Source organism: Phytophthora parasitica (assembly GCF_000247585.1).
Source record: "Phytophthora parasitica INRA-310 unplaced genomic scaffold supercont2.11, whole genome shotgun sequence".
Classification (NCBI taxonomy): domain Eukaryota; phylum Oomycota; class Peronosporomycetes; order Peronosporales; family Peronosporaceae; genus Phytophthora; species Phytophthora nicotianae.
Window position 1 is genome coordinate 983925 of NW_008648997.1, and position 13677 is coordinate 997601.

A 13677-nucleotide genomic window follows, 5' to 3' on the forward strand; every position below is an offset into this window, starting at 1 on the left:
GGCCGAATACTACTCAAAATTTCGTCGAAGGCGCCACTCTGGTCTCTCATTCCCTTCGTGACCGTACTGCAATGCATATAGAGCGGAGATAATAAGTATATTATAGTTTTTTTTGCTTGTTGGGGGCATTTCGCTTTAAACGGATGCCGGTATTAAGGATGTAAGCTTCTGCCTCATCTCATCTATTACTTTTTCGCATAGCCAACAAGAACCTAGCTAGACTCCTCTAGTAGACTTTAAAAAAAAAAAACATTTTAAAAATAGTTTTTAGAAAGCACATTTTTAATGTTGTTTTTTATCATTTTTTTTATTTTAACGCAAAAAATATCCGGGCAACGCACGGCATTAGTATTCAAAACTACAGCATTCAGATTTTCAAACCTGTCTGTGGTGGTCTTCTTATTCTTGCTAGGCGCCACAGGCTTCATCCACGTAGGCAGTTATGTCACAACAGCCGCAGCAATTTCCAGTCTTCGCAAGCCTTAGTTTCATCAATAATACATCAAGACTGTCCGTTGATCAAAACAAAAACCAAGCGGCTTAGTTCAGTCAATTAGACTTCTACCACAATATTTGGAAATATCTAAAGCCATGGAACTCGGTCTAACTCAGCCTGTCTTCTGCTTCTTCGACACCTGTTCCTCCTGCTCGTTAGGTGCGCGACCGAAGACTTCGTTCAATTGTTGCGAGACACGGATAAACGTCGTACGCTGCATAAGACACGTATTAATCACACTGCCAAGTCTTCATATAGAGACCCTGCGTACTCACCTTGCTGATTTCCTTCAGCTTGCTGGCCCCAACGTACGTGCAGGTAGAGCGCACGCCGCCCAGGATTTCCTTGCACGTTCCAGAAACCGGTCCGCGATACGGCACAGTCACGCTCTTGCCTTCTGAAGCACGGTACTCCGCCACTCCACCGTTATGCTTCTTCATGGCTTCGGACGAGCTCATACCGTAGAACTTCTTGAACAGCTTCCCATTGATCTCGATCTTATCTCCTCCACTCTCATCATGACCAGCAAGCATCCCACCAAGCATGACAAAGTCTGCTCCAGCCCCGAACGCCTTAGCAACGTCACCAGGACATGTGCAGCCTCCGTCAGAGATCACGTGGCCGTTGAGACCGTGAGCGGCATCAGCACACTCCAGCACAGCAGACAACTGCGGATAACCCACTCCAGTTTGTTTACGAGTGGTGCACACAGAGCCTGGACCGATGCCGACCTTGATGATGTCGGCTCCGGACAGCAGCAGCTCCTCTACCATCTCTCCTGTCACGACGTTACCGGCAATGATTGTGTGTTCCGGGAATGCAGAGCGTACGTTGCGTACAGCTTGGACGAAGAACTCGGAGTAGCCGTTAGCTACATCCAAGCAGATGAAGCGGATGTCTGGGTGGCTCTTGAGGACGGCCGTGATCTTGTCGATGTCCGCAGCGCTCGAGCCACCACTCACAGCGACGGTGGGCAACACATCCGGGTGTTTGGCTGCAAAGACTGCCCATTCTTGAGGCGTGTAGTGCTTGTGAACGCACGTGATGAACTGGAGCTTGGCCAGCTCTACAGCCATCTCGAAGGTGCCGACAGTGTCCATGTTGGCGGCGATCACGGGCTGTCGTGGATGAAAATGTCAAATGAAAAGAGACGACTACAGAGTGATGGCCACTTTACACGTACCACGCCAGACCACGTGCGCTTCGAGTTGCGGAAGCGGAATTCGCGTTGGACATCCACCTGTGAGCGGCTCTTGAGTGTGGAGCGCTTGGGGCGGATGAGCACGTCCTTGAAATCCAGGCGGACCTCAGTCTCGATGCGAGGCATCTTGCGTTTGCCTTGTGCTTGTTCTTCGTGGTCTGAGCGCGGCTACTTGCGTCCGAGGCAGCAAATTGCTGAATGATCTGGCGTCTGACGTGGCGGCGACAAGTGCAACTTCGCATTCACGTGAAGTAACGATGTATCACCTGGGATAATAAATATATTTGGTAAACTGTCAGACTTAAAAACGTTTGTTTTATAAGTTTTTCTTGAAGGATTTGATAACCTTGCAAATCAGATGCTCAATCGAAGCTGTCAACTAACGTTACTTCGTCCACTTCAACTTCTGAAGTAGGTTACTTCAGCGCGATGTCGCATGAATGCAAGAATCAGACGCAAAATGCACCAAAGCACATTAGTGCCGACACAGCGGCATGTTTACAAATGCGATAGCACAAAAACAAATTAGTCTTATAGCTTTAATGCTCGATGGCTGTTTGGAGTCGATCCTGCAACAAATACATACACTGACAGCGATTGGAGCCTTTGTAGTATTCAGGTGGGTCGTCGAGTTCCGTCATAAAAGTGGAATGGCAGCACCTTTATGAACATTTTACCTCGATGTTTTCGAAACGAGATATGCGGCTTCAAGCGGAACCGCCGATGTGTATACCACCAAGGTCCATGGTCAAGTACAAGCGCAGTTTGTTGTGGAGCTGTCTTGTCAACTATTCCGCTGCAGAATTGCCCACGAGGATATTTTAAGTCAAGGTGGAGGTGCCATACTCTGGTGTTTCCTCGTACCCAACAACGCGTCGTACGTTGGCCAGACACCGCTTTTTCGTCCATATGTCTTGTCGGCGGGCGAGAAGTTTCCTCGTCCAAGACTTATTATCAAGATCTGACTTCGCATGTACGTTAACGACGTGGTCAGTTTCGTCTGCGCAGCGTTTAATGCAGATACAGAAGAAGCTATTAATCAGCCACCGCGGGTGCTGCCTCTCTTCTTTACGACTTGAATAGATCCAAGTGCTCGAAAATCCCTGGGGTATGCAGGATCGCGCTTTTGTGCGGATTCCTGCGGCTACCATCTTCTCAAACTCCATTCGCAAAAGTATTTCTGGCTATCCGGTGGAGGACCCAGGCGAGTTTGACGATCTTGATATTGACCTGGCCCATTGACAAGGTTTTGGAATGGTTGGTGCATGGCCAGAAGTCGACAAAAAATTGGTACTTTTTTGTTTATTTTTAAGATGGCTTACGACAACATCTTCATATCGTTTTGGTTAGACTATTTCTATTATCTTCAAGTTACATGTAGTTTCCGCTGTCACGCGCTACATAACGATTCCCAATGACTCCACGCTACCAGCAATATCCAGAATAGTCGCACGGAACTTGGATCCCTCCCTCAAGACATGAACTGCATGGTCTTCTCGTAGACAAGAAACGTCACTGCACTAACTGGAAACGCTCTAAGCATTGTGGCGCTGAATCCCTTGAAGAAGAATCCCGGTCCCTCCTGCTGCATCCTCGTTCTTGCAATTTGCGTCATAGTCATCTGCTTGCCCTCGAGGCTCTGACTCTGCACGCAACTCTTAACTACATCTTGTGGCATACTCACCACCCACGACAACATCCCTGCGATGCCTCCAGCCATCATAAGCTTAAAATCCGTCTCATTCTCGCTCTGTCCGTCAGTCAGCCATCGCTTGGTCGCTTCATAGCCGCAGAAGTACGCTCCAAACGCCGGTACATCCCTCAGTAGACACACTTGCCAGCCCTTGAACAGCGTCCTGGCGCCATATCTCCTGAGAATCGTACGTCCAGCTACTAGAGAGCTGTGTTCCGCCCCCATAGCTCCAGTCTGCAGTTGGATCTTGACGTGCTCCGACGGTGCCGCGAAGATCACTTGGACTAGCCCAGCACTGGACCCAGCCATAAAGTGCTGAGTACTGGACAACGGAGCATCACCTTGCTGTAGACCACGCACTACTTGGCCCTGTACACCGAATACAACAGCATTGATAGGTGCATTGCTCAGGATTGGGGACAGCAGGCCTCGGTACAGCCCCGCTGCGCCCTCCGAGCCAACAACTCGGCGTAAAGTCCGCAAGACGCCGGCGCCAGCCTCGCGACTGGTCTGTAGTTGCACTTTGACGGTGTCCAGCGGATGGCCGGCTACAATGCCAGCCACGCCGCCGATGGTACCGGCGTTTAGGTCCTTGGCGATGTCCAGCCACTCCATCTTGCGGCTGGCGAGGGATTCCGCGAATGGCACAAACCAAGAGCTACACAAAAGTGGCATAGAGCTCTTGAAGACGAAGGTTGATGTGCAGCACACCAGTGGCCAGGACATTAAGTTGCTGAGAGACTTTTTAAGGTGCTGAGAGACTTTTGCCAACTTCAAACGCACGATTGAACTAATCGTGCAATTATGAGGCAGGACGCGTGCTGGACGGAAGTTGAGGAACAGAAGATTCGATGGGAAGCACGAGATGACGGGGTGGTTGGCAGTATGTATCTTGCTGCATCTCGAGCCTCTGCGTGGGTTCGATTCGATTGGTGGTGAGAGCGGTTTGGTGAGACTACTGTCATTCGGTGAATGCCACGTGTTTGGAAGCGGTGCACGTTAGTTCATGTAATTAGCGCGGCTTTACAATCGAAGCTTTGGATTCCCAACCCGACCATCAGCTGTCGTTGATGTTCTACCAAGGAGTATCCTCTTCATACCGCAATTGCTACTAATCGCAGTCTGTTCCTTTTGTCAAACACGAGCTCATAGCTAGAGCATATACCCAACTCGTTAAACTTTGCAAAACAGTGACGTGAAGATGAGTGCAGCGCTTGCTACGGGGCTTACGACAAGAATGTTATGTTGCGGATAAGTTGCTCCAAGGCGTTTGGATAAGAGCAACTTGCTAGCTTCAACTTCAGCCTTCCTGCGCAGGAATTCGCCAAAATCGCTGGTGTTTCTTGCGCTTTATAAACAAGTTTTCCGTACGGCAGTTCGAAGGTATTTATTTCCGATTCGCGATGCATTAAGTGACCCCTGATAGCACCTATCAACTCTCGAACGAAAGAACCTTTCCCCAGCAACAATGGTATCAGACCCACCGCCTCGGCCAAATCACCGGAGCAGGAGATTTGTGGAGAGCTTCGTCAATGGTAACGATATGAAGGATGCGTTCTAGCTTTCCGAGTACAAAAGCCAAGTGTTAAACGGAGTGCAGCCTGAGCCGTACCTGGTCCCGTGTCTCGAACTCTTCGTGCTCTTCATGATTCTGGAGCACGATGTATGGCAGTTCTGCAAGAAGACGGAATTCCACTTTAAAACAGTCAAACGATGGCATCGCCAATGAAAACTTGGATATGAGCTCAGTATTGCAGTGCAGGTATCTGAGGCTCGCTACTTCTACGGCTTCAGGTCGCTATCAAGAACATATATTCGGAGGTTTGTTCGCTGCTTACCGACACGTAGTATATCTAAGACACGACCACCTGCTCCGAGATATGGATAGTAACCGTTTTGTTCAGAAGAGAGCCAACTAACCACTCAAGTGGTGTGACCCAGTGATGAGCGTCTACTAGCATTCTGCAGTAGAAACTGTCTTCTTCACCCGGTTGGGTAAACGCGGCGCATGTTTTTAATATTACAGTTACTTAGTTAAAGAGGTTATCACGTTGAAGATGTTAGATAGAGACACCAGTGTGTACAGAAATCAATTCGTTATAAACTCTATGTACTGACACATCAACGCCGAGTTCCTACCGATCAGCACCACGAAACCGTGCGCAAACATCCCAGCATCGCAATGGATCTCGTGGACGCGATTCTCTGGAAGCTCATTGACCAGCTTCGATACATTTCCTGTGTATGCCTTCTCACGACTGATCATCTCTTTCGAGAAGATTGAACCAGGCATCATTCGGGCTTTTAAGATAGAGTACTGATCAGAACGAACCATTACTTAACCTCATATCAAAGCACGTCGAAAGCTTCGCGGCGGCGTCTTTTTCATCTGTTAGAGAAGCTCTTTGTCGTGTTGTATGAGTTCTCATATTTACGATCGTGGATTAGAATATCTTGAATATGCTTGTCGCATTTGATTCCACACCAGAATGTATCGTATTTACAAGTTGTAAGTTGGTCAAACTGCACCCACCGAGGTTTGTTGTCCATTCGTTTACAATGGTAATTTCATAAAATTTACGTAACGTGAGCTTGGCTCTTGCATCTAATTAACTCTTAATTTTCCATCACTATACAATTTGTTTGGTCATCAATCTTTCTCGCGCCATTCAAATTAACCCGTTAACAGTGACTGCATACCGACAGCGAAATCAATATCTGACTTCATCGAGAGCTATTTCCGTAGTTTACCTGAGATCTCGCAACAGCATCGGTTTCGCCAGTCTCCTTAACGGGCGTGGTGCTTTCGCAGAAGCCCTGCGGGCACAGTTCAATGGTACATATGTAGGTTTACTAATTCATTGGCTCCTGTGTTTCCGGACAAAAATCATAATTTGGTACAATCGAGAGTTTGCGTGGAAGAGGACGTTGCATGTTGATTAAGGGGGCGTTCATGAAGAGACCCATATTGACCATGTGTCCCACAACGTGCCTTTTCCAACCGCAACGCACATGTTTGTCTAACATGCATACTTTCTGTGGAGAGGGACGCAGTACCGACATCTGTAAGCCCCCTCTAGCTCACATGTCAATTTTTCTTGTCTGAAGATTAGACACAGTTCGTGCAAGAACAGAGAGCACTCCAGTTGTACTAAGTACATTTCATCATTTCCTCCGATCAATTCACTTGACTTCTTGCACTATCCCATTCAGTACCAATTGCCATCACCTCTCTGTAGCTTCAACGGTTAACGCTAACGTTATCGCGACCAAAGCGATACTCTAACCGAGGCGTTCTCAAATGGGAGTGTGTACGTTTTTTCGCGATATGTGGGATTTCTTGCGTCGACCGTTCGAAGACTGCAAAAGCTACTGCGACGTGTTGGATCCGTACTACTACAGCAAGACCTCGCCCGGGGTTCGCAGGAATCCACCCAAATTTGATCGAGCATGTTGGGAGAACGACCTCAAATACGATTTCTCTCTATCGCGCCCCCCGCCGTCATTTCAGTCTTCGTCTAGTGGCCGTATGCAATTCACATTGTCGCGTTCACGGTCACAATCACGCTCAGCGTCAGTGTTGCACGAGGAGGAAGAGGAACAACAGGTCCAGTTCTTGTTCTACGGTGGCAGCGACATCTCGACGCCTGTGTCAGTAGGGAAGCTGTGTTCCAGTGGATACCGCAGCGATGTGATCTGCACGCCAATGCGACTGGTGAGTCAACCACCACGGATCAGCCACGAAATACCGTGCTTCTTCTCGCCGAGGGATACGCCTATGATGTCGCCGATGTCGGCGCCTATCTACTCGCCACATCTCTTCCAGATCAACGAACAGCGATGGCGACTTCGGCCCAGGCACAATGGGCGATATCTCAAATGAACGATATTAAATGCATACATATAATAAACATTGTTCTTGAGGCTCTAAAAAGCTATTTACTACTGTAACTTAGATAGCCTCTGCTTCGTATTCATTCGTAGGATACTGTACCCAGATGGCTGCAAATCCAGATATATTACATCGAGTCTTGATGATCGAGATAATGCCTAGGTGGGAACAATGTTAGGATCATGACTTCTATATGGTTGCGCCAGCTAGCAACACATAAAGGGGTAAAAAAATATAACAAAAATACATTCTTCACCCGCGGGTGTCACGTGAGTATCTCAATTCATTATGAGTGGTTTCAAGTGTAAGTATTGAGATATTCAATTATTGCTGAGCATACTCAATTTCTATAGCGACAGATACTGTGAGATGTGTGTGGATATTTGTGGAAAAAAATGGTTTTTGGTCCAATGAGTTCATTTGGTACCGGTATCGCCAAAGAGATTACGAGGTAGGATTTATCCCTTTTCTTTATCCTACCCGACTCTCGTTCATACCCATAAGGTTTACTACATAGCGATACGAACGCCATGATGTTTATCGTACCGGTAAAACATGATCTCACACTCGGAGCTCATTCTTTCATTCGACTCGTAGGTGGAAAGGCATCTACTGTACAGTGATACGAGCAGGAAGTTTGCATGAAGCTCATCAAGGCGGCAATCTTTACCATCGCGCTCTGCGTGGTCCAAGTCAGCGGCGAAGTGAACGCCGAGATGCAATCAGGTCTCCCTCCCCCAAATCCTGAATTCGATCCCAGAAAGAGTGATTGTAGAAGCGTTTACAATCGAAACTGCCACCACCTTCGACAGTGAAGAGAACGAATGCAAACGTCTTGGTATGTCTACACCACAATCGTTATCAAGCATAGCAATTGAAGACAAGACATCGCCGAATTTCAATTCGTGGAGCCTAGAAAACAATCTTAAAGGCAAAGGCCTAGACAAGAAACTTGCACAGATAAAAATCGCGTCGTTATTCTAACTTGTTTCACGGCGTTCTTGATACTACTAGTAGTATTTGGCATTTCACTCGAAACATCCTTGGAGCGTGCTGCCAAGCAGCAGCACTAAAACTTAATGTATTTGGCGGTTCCTCACTGCTTGGCGTTGAGGTTGCCTGGGCGTGGTGTGGTGGGTTAATTGTCCGACTGAGGCTACTCAAATTGGAGAATGAGAACTCGAATATATCTACGCTAACTATCTTGTCCGAACTGCTTGTGTAAGAACCACCGTCGGTTTTGCAACACCTTTCTCACCCTCAACCGACAACAACAAACCGCTCGGAGATGAAACTGTGCCGCTTGTCGATGTTTCTGGCTGAGTGTGCATTCTGGTCGACGATGATGGATGTCTCCTCCTGAAAAGCAATTTTCCCACAAGTCTCCATCGGAAAATTAACCATTCCACGAGGTAATTCTTGTTTGAAATTGCTCTGCACTTTTACGTGTTCGCACAACTCCACTGCTACAGTAGCCAAATGTTATTTGATCGGTTTCGCATGTAGTTGCTCAGTTCGTTTCGATACCTAGTAGCAGGGATAGGATAATAGTATTATATTTCAATAACACTTTATGGCGAGCAATTTAATTATTGTTTTTCTTTCATCAACTCTACAATTTAATACCAAATTGTGCCAATAATAATTATATTGAGGAATCGGAAACCGTCAAACTATATCCAACAAATTCGTTGAATCCAATCTGGGTGTCTAGCCACGTATTCATGTGGAAGAGATAAACTGTTGCTATTTTATCCACTTAGCAGTTGTGAAATATGGCATAAGTTCATGTTGCAGTGTGTGACGTTGGCTCTGCAAGTGGAGTACTGAGCGTAACCTGATGTCCGTGTGATTTCGGCAGCATAATCGAAAAATATCGAGCACGCGTTCAATACCTACGTCCTACTGCAAGTTTTGTGAAATTTGAATAGTATGTTAAGATTAAGTATCAGATCACTAACGACTTTGCTCTCACAGCTGAGTGGCAGTGGCAGAAGAAGCCAATTCTTGTATGTGAAAACGTAAAGTATAGTAGACAAGAGGGAGAGAGTAGACGACGATTTTGCTCTTAGTGCTCTCCGCGCTGGCGAACACAACGACTCTCAAAAAAAAAAACCCTGATTTCCAGTGCGCAAGATGGAAAATATGGCCCCTACTAAATTAAGGAATTGATGCGAGAAATTATCCGTTGTGTAATAGTATAGCGTCTCTAATGCCTTCACCGCTTCTCCCAGCGTATTTCAAAGACTACTCCTACCGTGATATCCAGTGGTGCTACACAACGTCGGTGCTGGTAGTGGCGAATTCGATGCAGCAGCATTATACGAAAATAATCACAATACTCTTTTTGTAATATAACATAGTTATGATTTAACTGCCGTTAGCTAACGATATCCTATAACCTTGTCGACCTGCCGTCTCAATCCGGCCGTCCTGATCCTTAGGCTGACGACCAAGGGCTCCATAGTGGGGAGGCTCTAAACCTCCAGAGGTTCTCACCAGCATGTGCAGTAAGCCAGGAGCCTACATCCGTGTCCACGTGACAGTAGATCACTGCCCAGCGAAGGCAGCAGCGACTTGTCGGATCGATCCGCACTTGGACGCTTTGGCAAGAATCCATCGCCCTGTTGGCGAGGGCGTCCGCCATTCTGTAAATAATCACAATACTTGCAGTGATTATTGTTGACGAGCTTGATACAGCAATAATTATACCAGGAGGGATACGGAGTGATATTACATCTCTCCAATTGTCGACTGAGTTACAAGTAACATTAGGAGACCTTCCAGGAACATTCAGCTTGGACAACCTTCGTTCGTAGCGCGAGCTCATGATGACCAGGCCTACATCAACGGAAGCTACCAAGTACTATTCAAGCTACCTTATACGGAACGACGTCTTCGACATCAAGAACAAAACCTACCAGGCTTCTCGAAGGATTCAATGCGTAAACGTGCCAAACCACGACTTTAAAGGAATCAGAGATCGATCAAGTCCTCCTTCGAGGGAACACTGTCATTCGGCGTCTTTGAGATCAAAATTCTCCCAGTTATACTACAAAATATCTAAGACAACGCTTTTTGAAAACAGCTAGCCCACCATGGCAAGTGAGATGAGCACCAGAAAACTACTATTACAGTAACTTACCGACTATATCTGAACACCGTACAGATTAGAATTATGATGTTCAGCGTTAGGCGCTGAGGAACTCGGTGAAGTATATACGGATACTGGATGCAATTATCTAGCTTAGTGAGCCATGAATGAACCATCGACTGAGCAGAAGAATAACAGACCGACGTGGTAAGCCCAGACCGCATCATAACTTTGCCATAGCTACTCTTCAGTAACAGCTTCACTGGTGCAGGCTGTTGCCGCACTGTGCGGATCCAATTATCGGTAGCAGTGGAATTCGAGGCATTATTGGAGCGGAAAAATGCAAGGCCACGTTAGAGATTATTTTTTTTTATCGAAAGGCTGAGGTTTTCAAATGGAAAAGTGTCTTTGGGACCTAATTTAACCCTACCGGTATGAGAGCAAGCGATTTAGTTATTATCTATCTCACTAGCCAATATAATATACTACAGTATTTTCTGCCTAGTAGGGTGGGCACAGGCTTCTTGAATGCTTAAGTTGCAGTACAACAGGATACTTTGTTAATCCTGAGTGCACCTCAGCTCACTCCCTGTACACGCTGACCAGCTTAATGAAATATCTTTTCATCAAAGGAAAAGAATACAGTACACCCCGAGCAGTAAATTCCTGCACTACCGTCTGACAAATATAAATGAAACGGAAGTTGCAATACAGTGTATATCCGTGAATCACATATCAGCTTGAAGTTCCTAAGTTGCTATTTTTTCGGGCAACATTGTGCCTCTGCTCAGCAACATATTGGAAACAAATCGTTGGTGATGCAGTGTTTGTGTCAACAACAATGTCAGTTCATCACTTCCATCCCGCAGAGCATGGCGTGGCTAGAGATCGCCAAGGACCTGAACGCCGGCACCGCTGGCGGCGTGGCAGGTATCATCGCTGGTCATCCCTTAGACACCATCAAGGTGCAGCTCCAGACCAGCCGCGAGGCGAGCGCAGGCGTGTTGCGCACTCTCCGTCGTGTCATCAGCTCCGATGGCGCTGCTGGGTTGTACCGGGGTCTGCTGTCTCCCATCCTGTCCAACGCACCTATCAACGCCGCCATCTTCGGAGTCCAGGGACACGCTGTGCGTATGATGCAGACCAAGGAGAACGCTCCGTTGTCCAATACGCAGCACTTTATAGCGGGGAGCTTGGCTGGACTGGTCCAGGTGGTGTTCGCGGCACCGTCGGAGCACGTTAAAATCCAGTTACAAACAGGAGCAATGGGCAAGGAACACAGCTCGTTGAACGCTGCAAGGACCATGTACAGGAGATACGGGATGAAGACGCTGTTTAAGGGATGGGAGGCCTGCTTGTTGAGGGATGCACCGTCATTTGGCGTCTACTTTTGCTGCTATGAAGCGACCAAACGAGCATTAACAGGAGGAAAAACCGAGAACGAGACGGATTGGAAACTCATGACGTCGGGTGGAGTTGCTGGGATGATCTCGTGGGCGATGTGTCTGCCATTCGATGTGGTCAAGAGTTGCATACAAGGACAGAAATTAGAGGGAAAGCAGATGTCAATGATAGAGGTTGCAAGGTCGGGGGTGAAGCAGGAAGGGCTGGGATTCTTTTTCAAAGGATTTGGAGCGACCATGGTTCGCGCTTTTCCTGTTAGCGGAGTGACGTTCCTCGTTTACGAGAAGACTATTTTGTTCATGTCGTGATAGGGACATTCAGTTGTCAACAGCCGGCGATCGCGCGTCTTCAGTGTTGTTGTTATCCTTAGGAGATACCTTACCTTCCGTTTTTCAAGAGAACCGATTCATCGTGTCATATATTTGTACGTCTGAAACCTGGTGGGATCTTTGGACACACAGATCCCAGTTCTAGACTGCTGAGAGACAATATATCAGGTTCTATTTTTGGGGCAAAGCCCCCCTATAATGAAGCATACACTTTGTACTCTCTTTAAGTACAACAACTACTCTTTTTACAGACATTTTTTAACGGTATTAGAAAAAGGGTTAGGGCACAGTTTTAATAATCGCACACCAGGGGACGATTTTTGGCGAAAAAAACTTCTCTTTAAGAACAGAGTGATTGCATTGTGTGAGGAAATAAAATGAGAAACGTGAAAGATCCCTCAAACGAAAGTGTTAACAGTCACTAAACAGAGGATCCATTTTTATCGAAGGTGTGAAGGGCCGCTTTGTATCAGGCAGTGTTGGATTATAAGGTTCAAGGTGATTTTGGATCAGATTTGCGAATGGAACATAAGTGGGGCCACTCGTCGCTCTGTAGACACAGACTCTGATTTGACCGACCTCGGAATCCGATTAGGCGCCAAATCAGGATTCCTGATGTGCCGACTCTTCGTAAGAAGTTCGTAAGAACTCTTTGGCTACACCCGCAGCGTGCACTGATGTTGAAGTTTGTTTTAAGCTAATACATTATCAGTAGATGTTAAACTGTAGCATTTGTTATGATTTAAGTGAATGAAATGTAGTAGCCTTATGCATCCAACTTGCAGTTGTGTGTACCCAACTTTGAATCGACGTCGGGGTTCTCATTTATCACAAGACGGCAAGGGCAGAATCCAAAAAGATCTCGGGAAGCAAGCCGATCTTTGCGAAGAAGCCGTGCGTTGAGGTATAGGCTGCAGTGATTTGAATGTGGATATGTGACTAATCGTTCGCTTGCCATTGAGGTCAGAATTCTAATAAAACGTGCCGCCCTCGTCATGAGCACGGCTCCACGTACGTTTATTGGAGTGCGGTTCCCTAACTTAAGCGAGATAATGCGCTAGCCCTCGTGTCATTTACTACGTGTGATTTATATGTGTGTAACCACCTGTCCAAAAAGCTTCAAGTATACTCCGCCAGATTCGACCGCATTCGGCATCTCACCGCTCCGCGAAGCTTCGATAATAGAGTGCGCTAGCACTACGAAGCGCTCGAACCCTGTTGCTCGGGTGCGATGCGCTCATGCTCGAGCTGTAAAGGCTGCCAAGCGTCTCCATGGTAAGTGGCAATACTTCTAAGAGATGCTATAAAGTGTGATCTTAGTCGTTCGCTTGATTATATGCAAAGACAAAGAAATTCAGAGGATGAGGGTACAACAAGCGGCTAATGCTCGCAAATGTAAGCAGCTTCAGAGAGGTAAGAGTCCCATGCCAACCGCAGCCCATTTCGATAAGCACGAAGGTAAGGGATGTGAATAATCCCGCTAGGCAAAAATCGATAAGCTGTAGATTAAAGATGTTGCTAATTCAGCAGCTTTTTCCGAGCTAATCACAATGTTAATTGTAGAGCGA

General features: G+C 46.8%; 5 protein-coding genes across 7 annotated transcripts; 2 read left to right on the top strand and 3 right to left on the bottom strand.

Moving 5' to 3' along the window:
• Positions 1 to 263: 263 nt before the first annotated feature.
• On the bottom strand, positions 264 to 1916 carry PPTG_07273 (GMP reductase). Of its 3 annotated transcripts, XM_008901441.1 has the most exons (3): positions 1680 to 1916; positions 772 to 1614; positions 264 to 710 (listed from the first exon to the last, which is right to left on the bottom strand). In XM_008901441.1, the coding sequence occupies exons 1-3, from the start codon at positions 1821 to 1823 to the stop codon at positions 609 to 611; spliced, it is 1089 nt and encodes a 362-aa protein (XP_008899689.1). In that variant the 5' UTR covers positions 1824 to 1916; the 3' UTR covers positions 264 to 608. The 3 variants fall into 3 exon arrangements, with proteins under 3 accessions (XP_008899689.1, XP_008899690.1, XP_008899691.1); XM_008901442.1 differs by having other exon boundaries at positions 264 to 1614; XM_008901443.1 differs by having other exon boundaries at positions 772 to 1916.
• Positions 1917 to 2964: 1048 nt separating this feature from the next.
• On the bottom strand, positions 2965 to 4097 carry PPTG_07274 (hypothetical protein). The gene has a single exon (XM_008901444.1). It carries the CDS (start codon positions 4063 to 4065, stop codon positions 3169 to 3171), a length of 897 nt encoding a protein of 298 aa, XP_008899692.1. The 5' UTR covers positions 4066 to 4097; the 3' UTR covers positions 2965 to 3168.
• Positions 4098 to 4690: 593 nt separating this feature from the next.
• PPTG_22063 (hypothetical protein) lies at positions 4691 to 5686 on the bottom strand (the record flags this gene model as incomplete). Its single annotated transcript, XM_008901670.1, has 3 exons — positions 4691 to 4738; positions 5003 to 5064; positions 5530 to 5686. 3 exons carry the CDS (start codon positions 5684 to 5686, stop codon positions 4691 to 4693), a joined length of 267 nt encoding a protein of 88 aa, XP_008899918.1.
• Positions 5687 to 6718: 1032 nt separating this feature from the next.
• Positions 6719 to 7338, top strand: PPTG_07275 (hypothetical protein; the record flags this gene model as incomplete). The annotated part of the gene is made up of 1 exon (XM_008901445.1): positions 6719 to 7338. One exon carries the CDS (start codon positions 6719 to 6721, stop codon positions 7271 to 7273), a length of 555 nt encoding a protein of 184 aa, XP_008899693.1. The 3' UTR covers positions 7274 to 7338.
• Positions 7339 to 11186: 3848 nt separating this feature from the next.
• Positions 11187 to 12357, top strand: PPTG_07276 (hypothetical protein). The gene has a single exon (XM_008901446.1). The coding sequence runs from the start codon at positions 11195 to 11197 to the stop codon at positions 12086 to 12088; it is 894 nt and encodes a 297-aa protein (XP_008899694.1). The 5' UTR covers positions 11187 to 11194; the 3' UTR covers positions 12089 to 12357.
• Positions 12358 to 13677: the final 1320 nt, after the last annotated feature.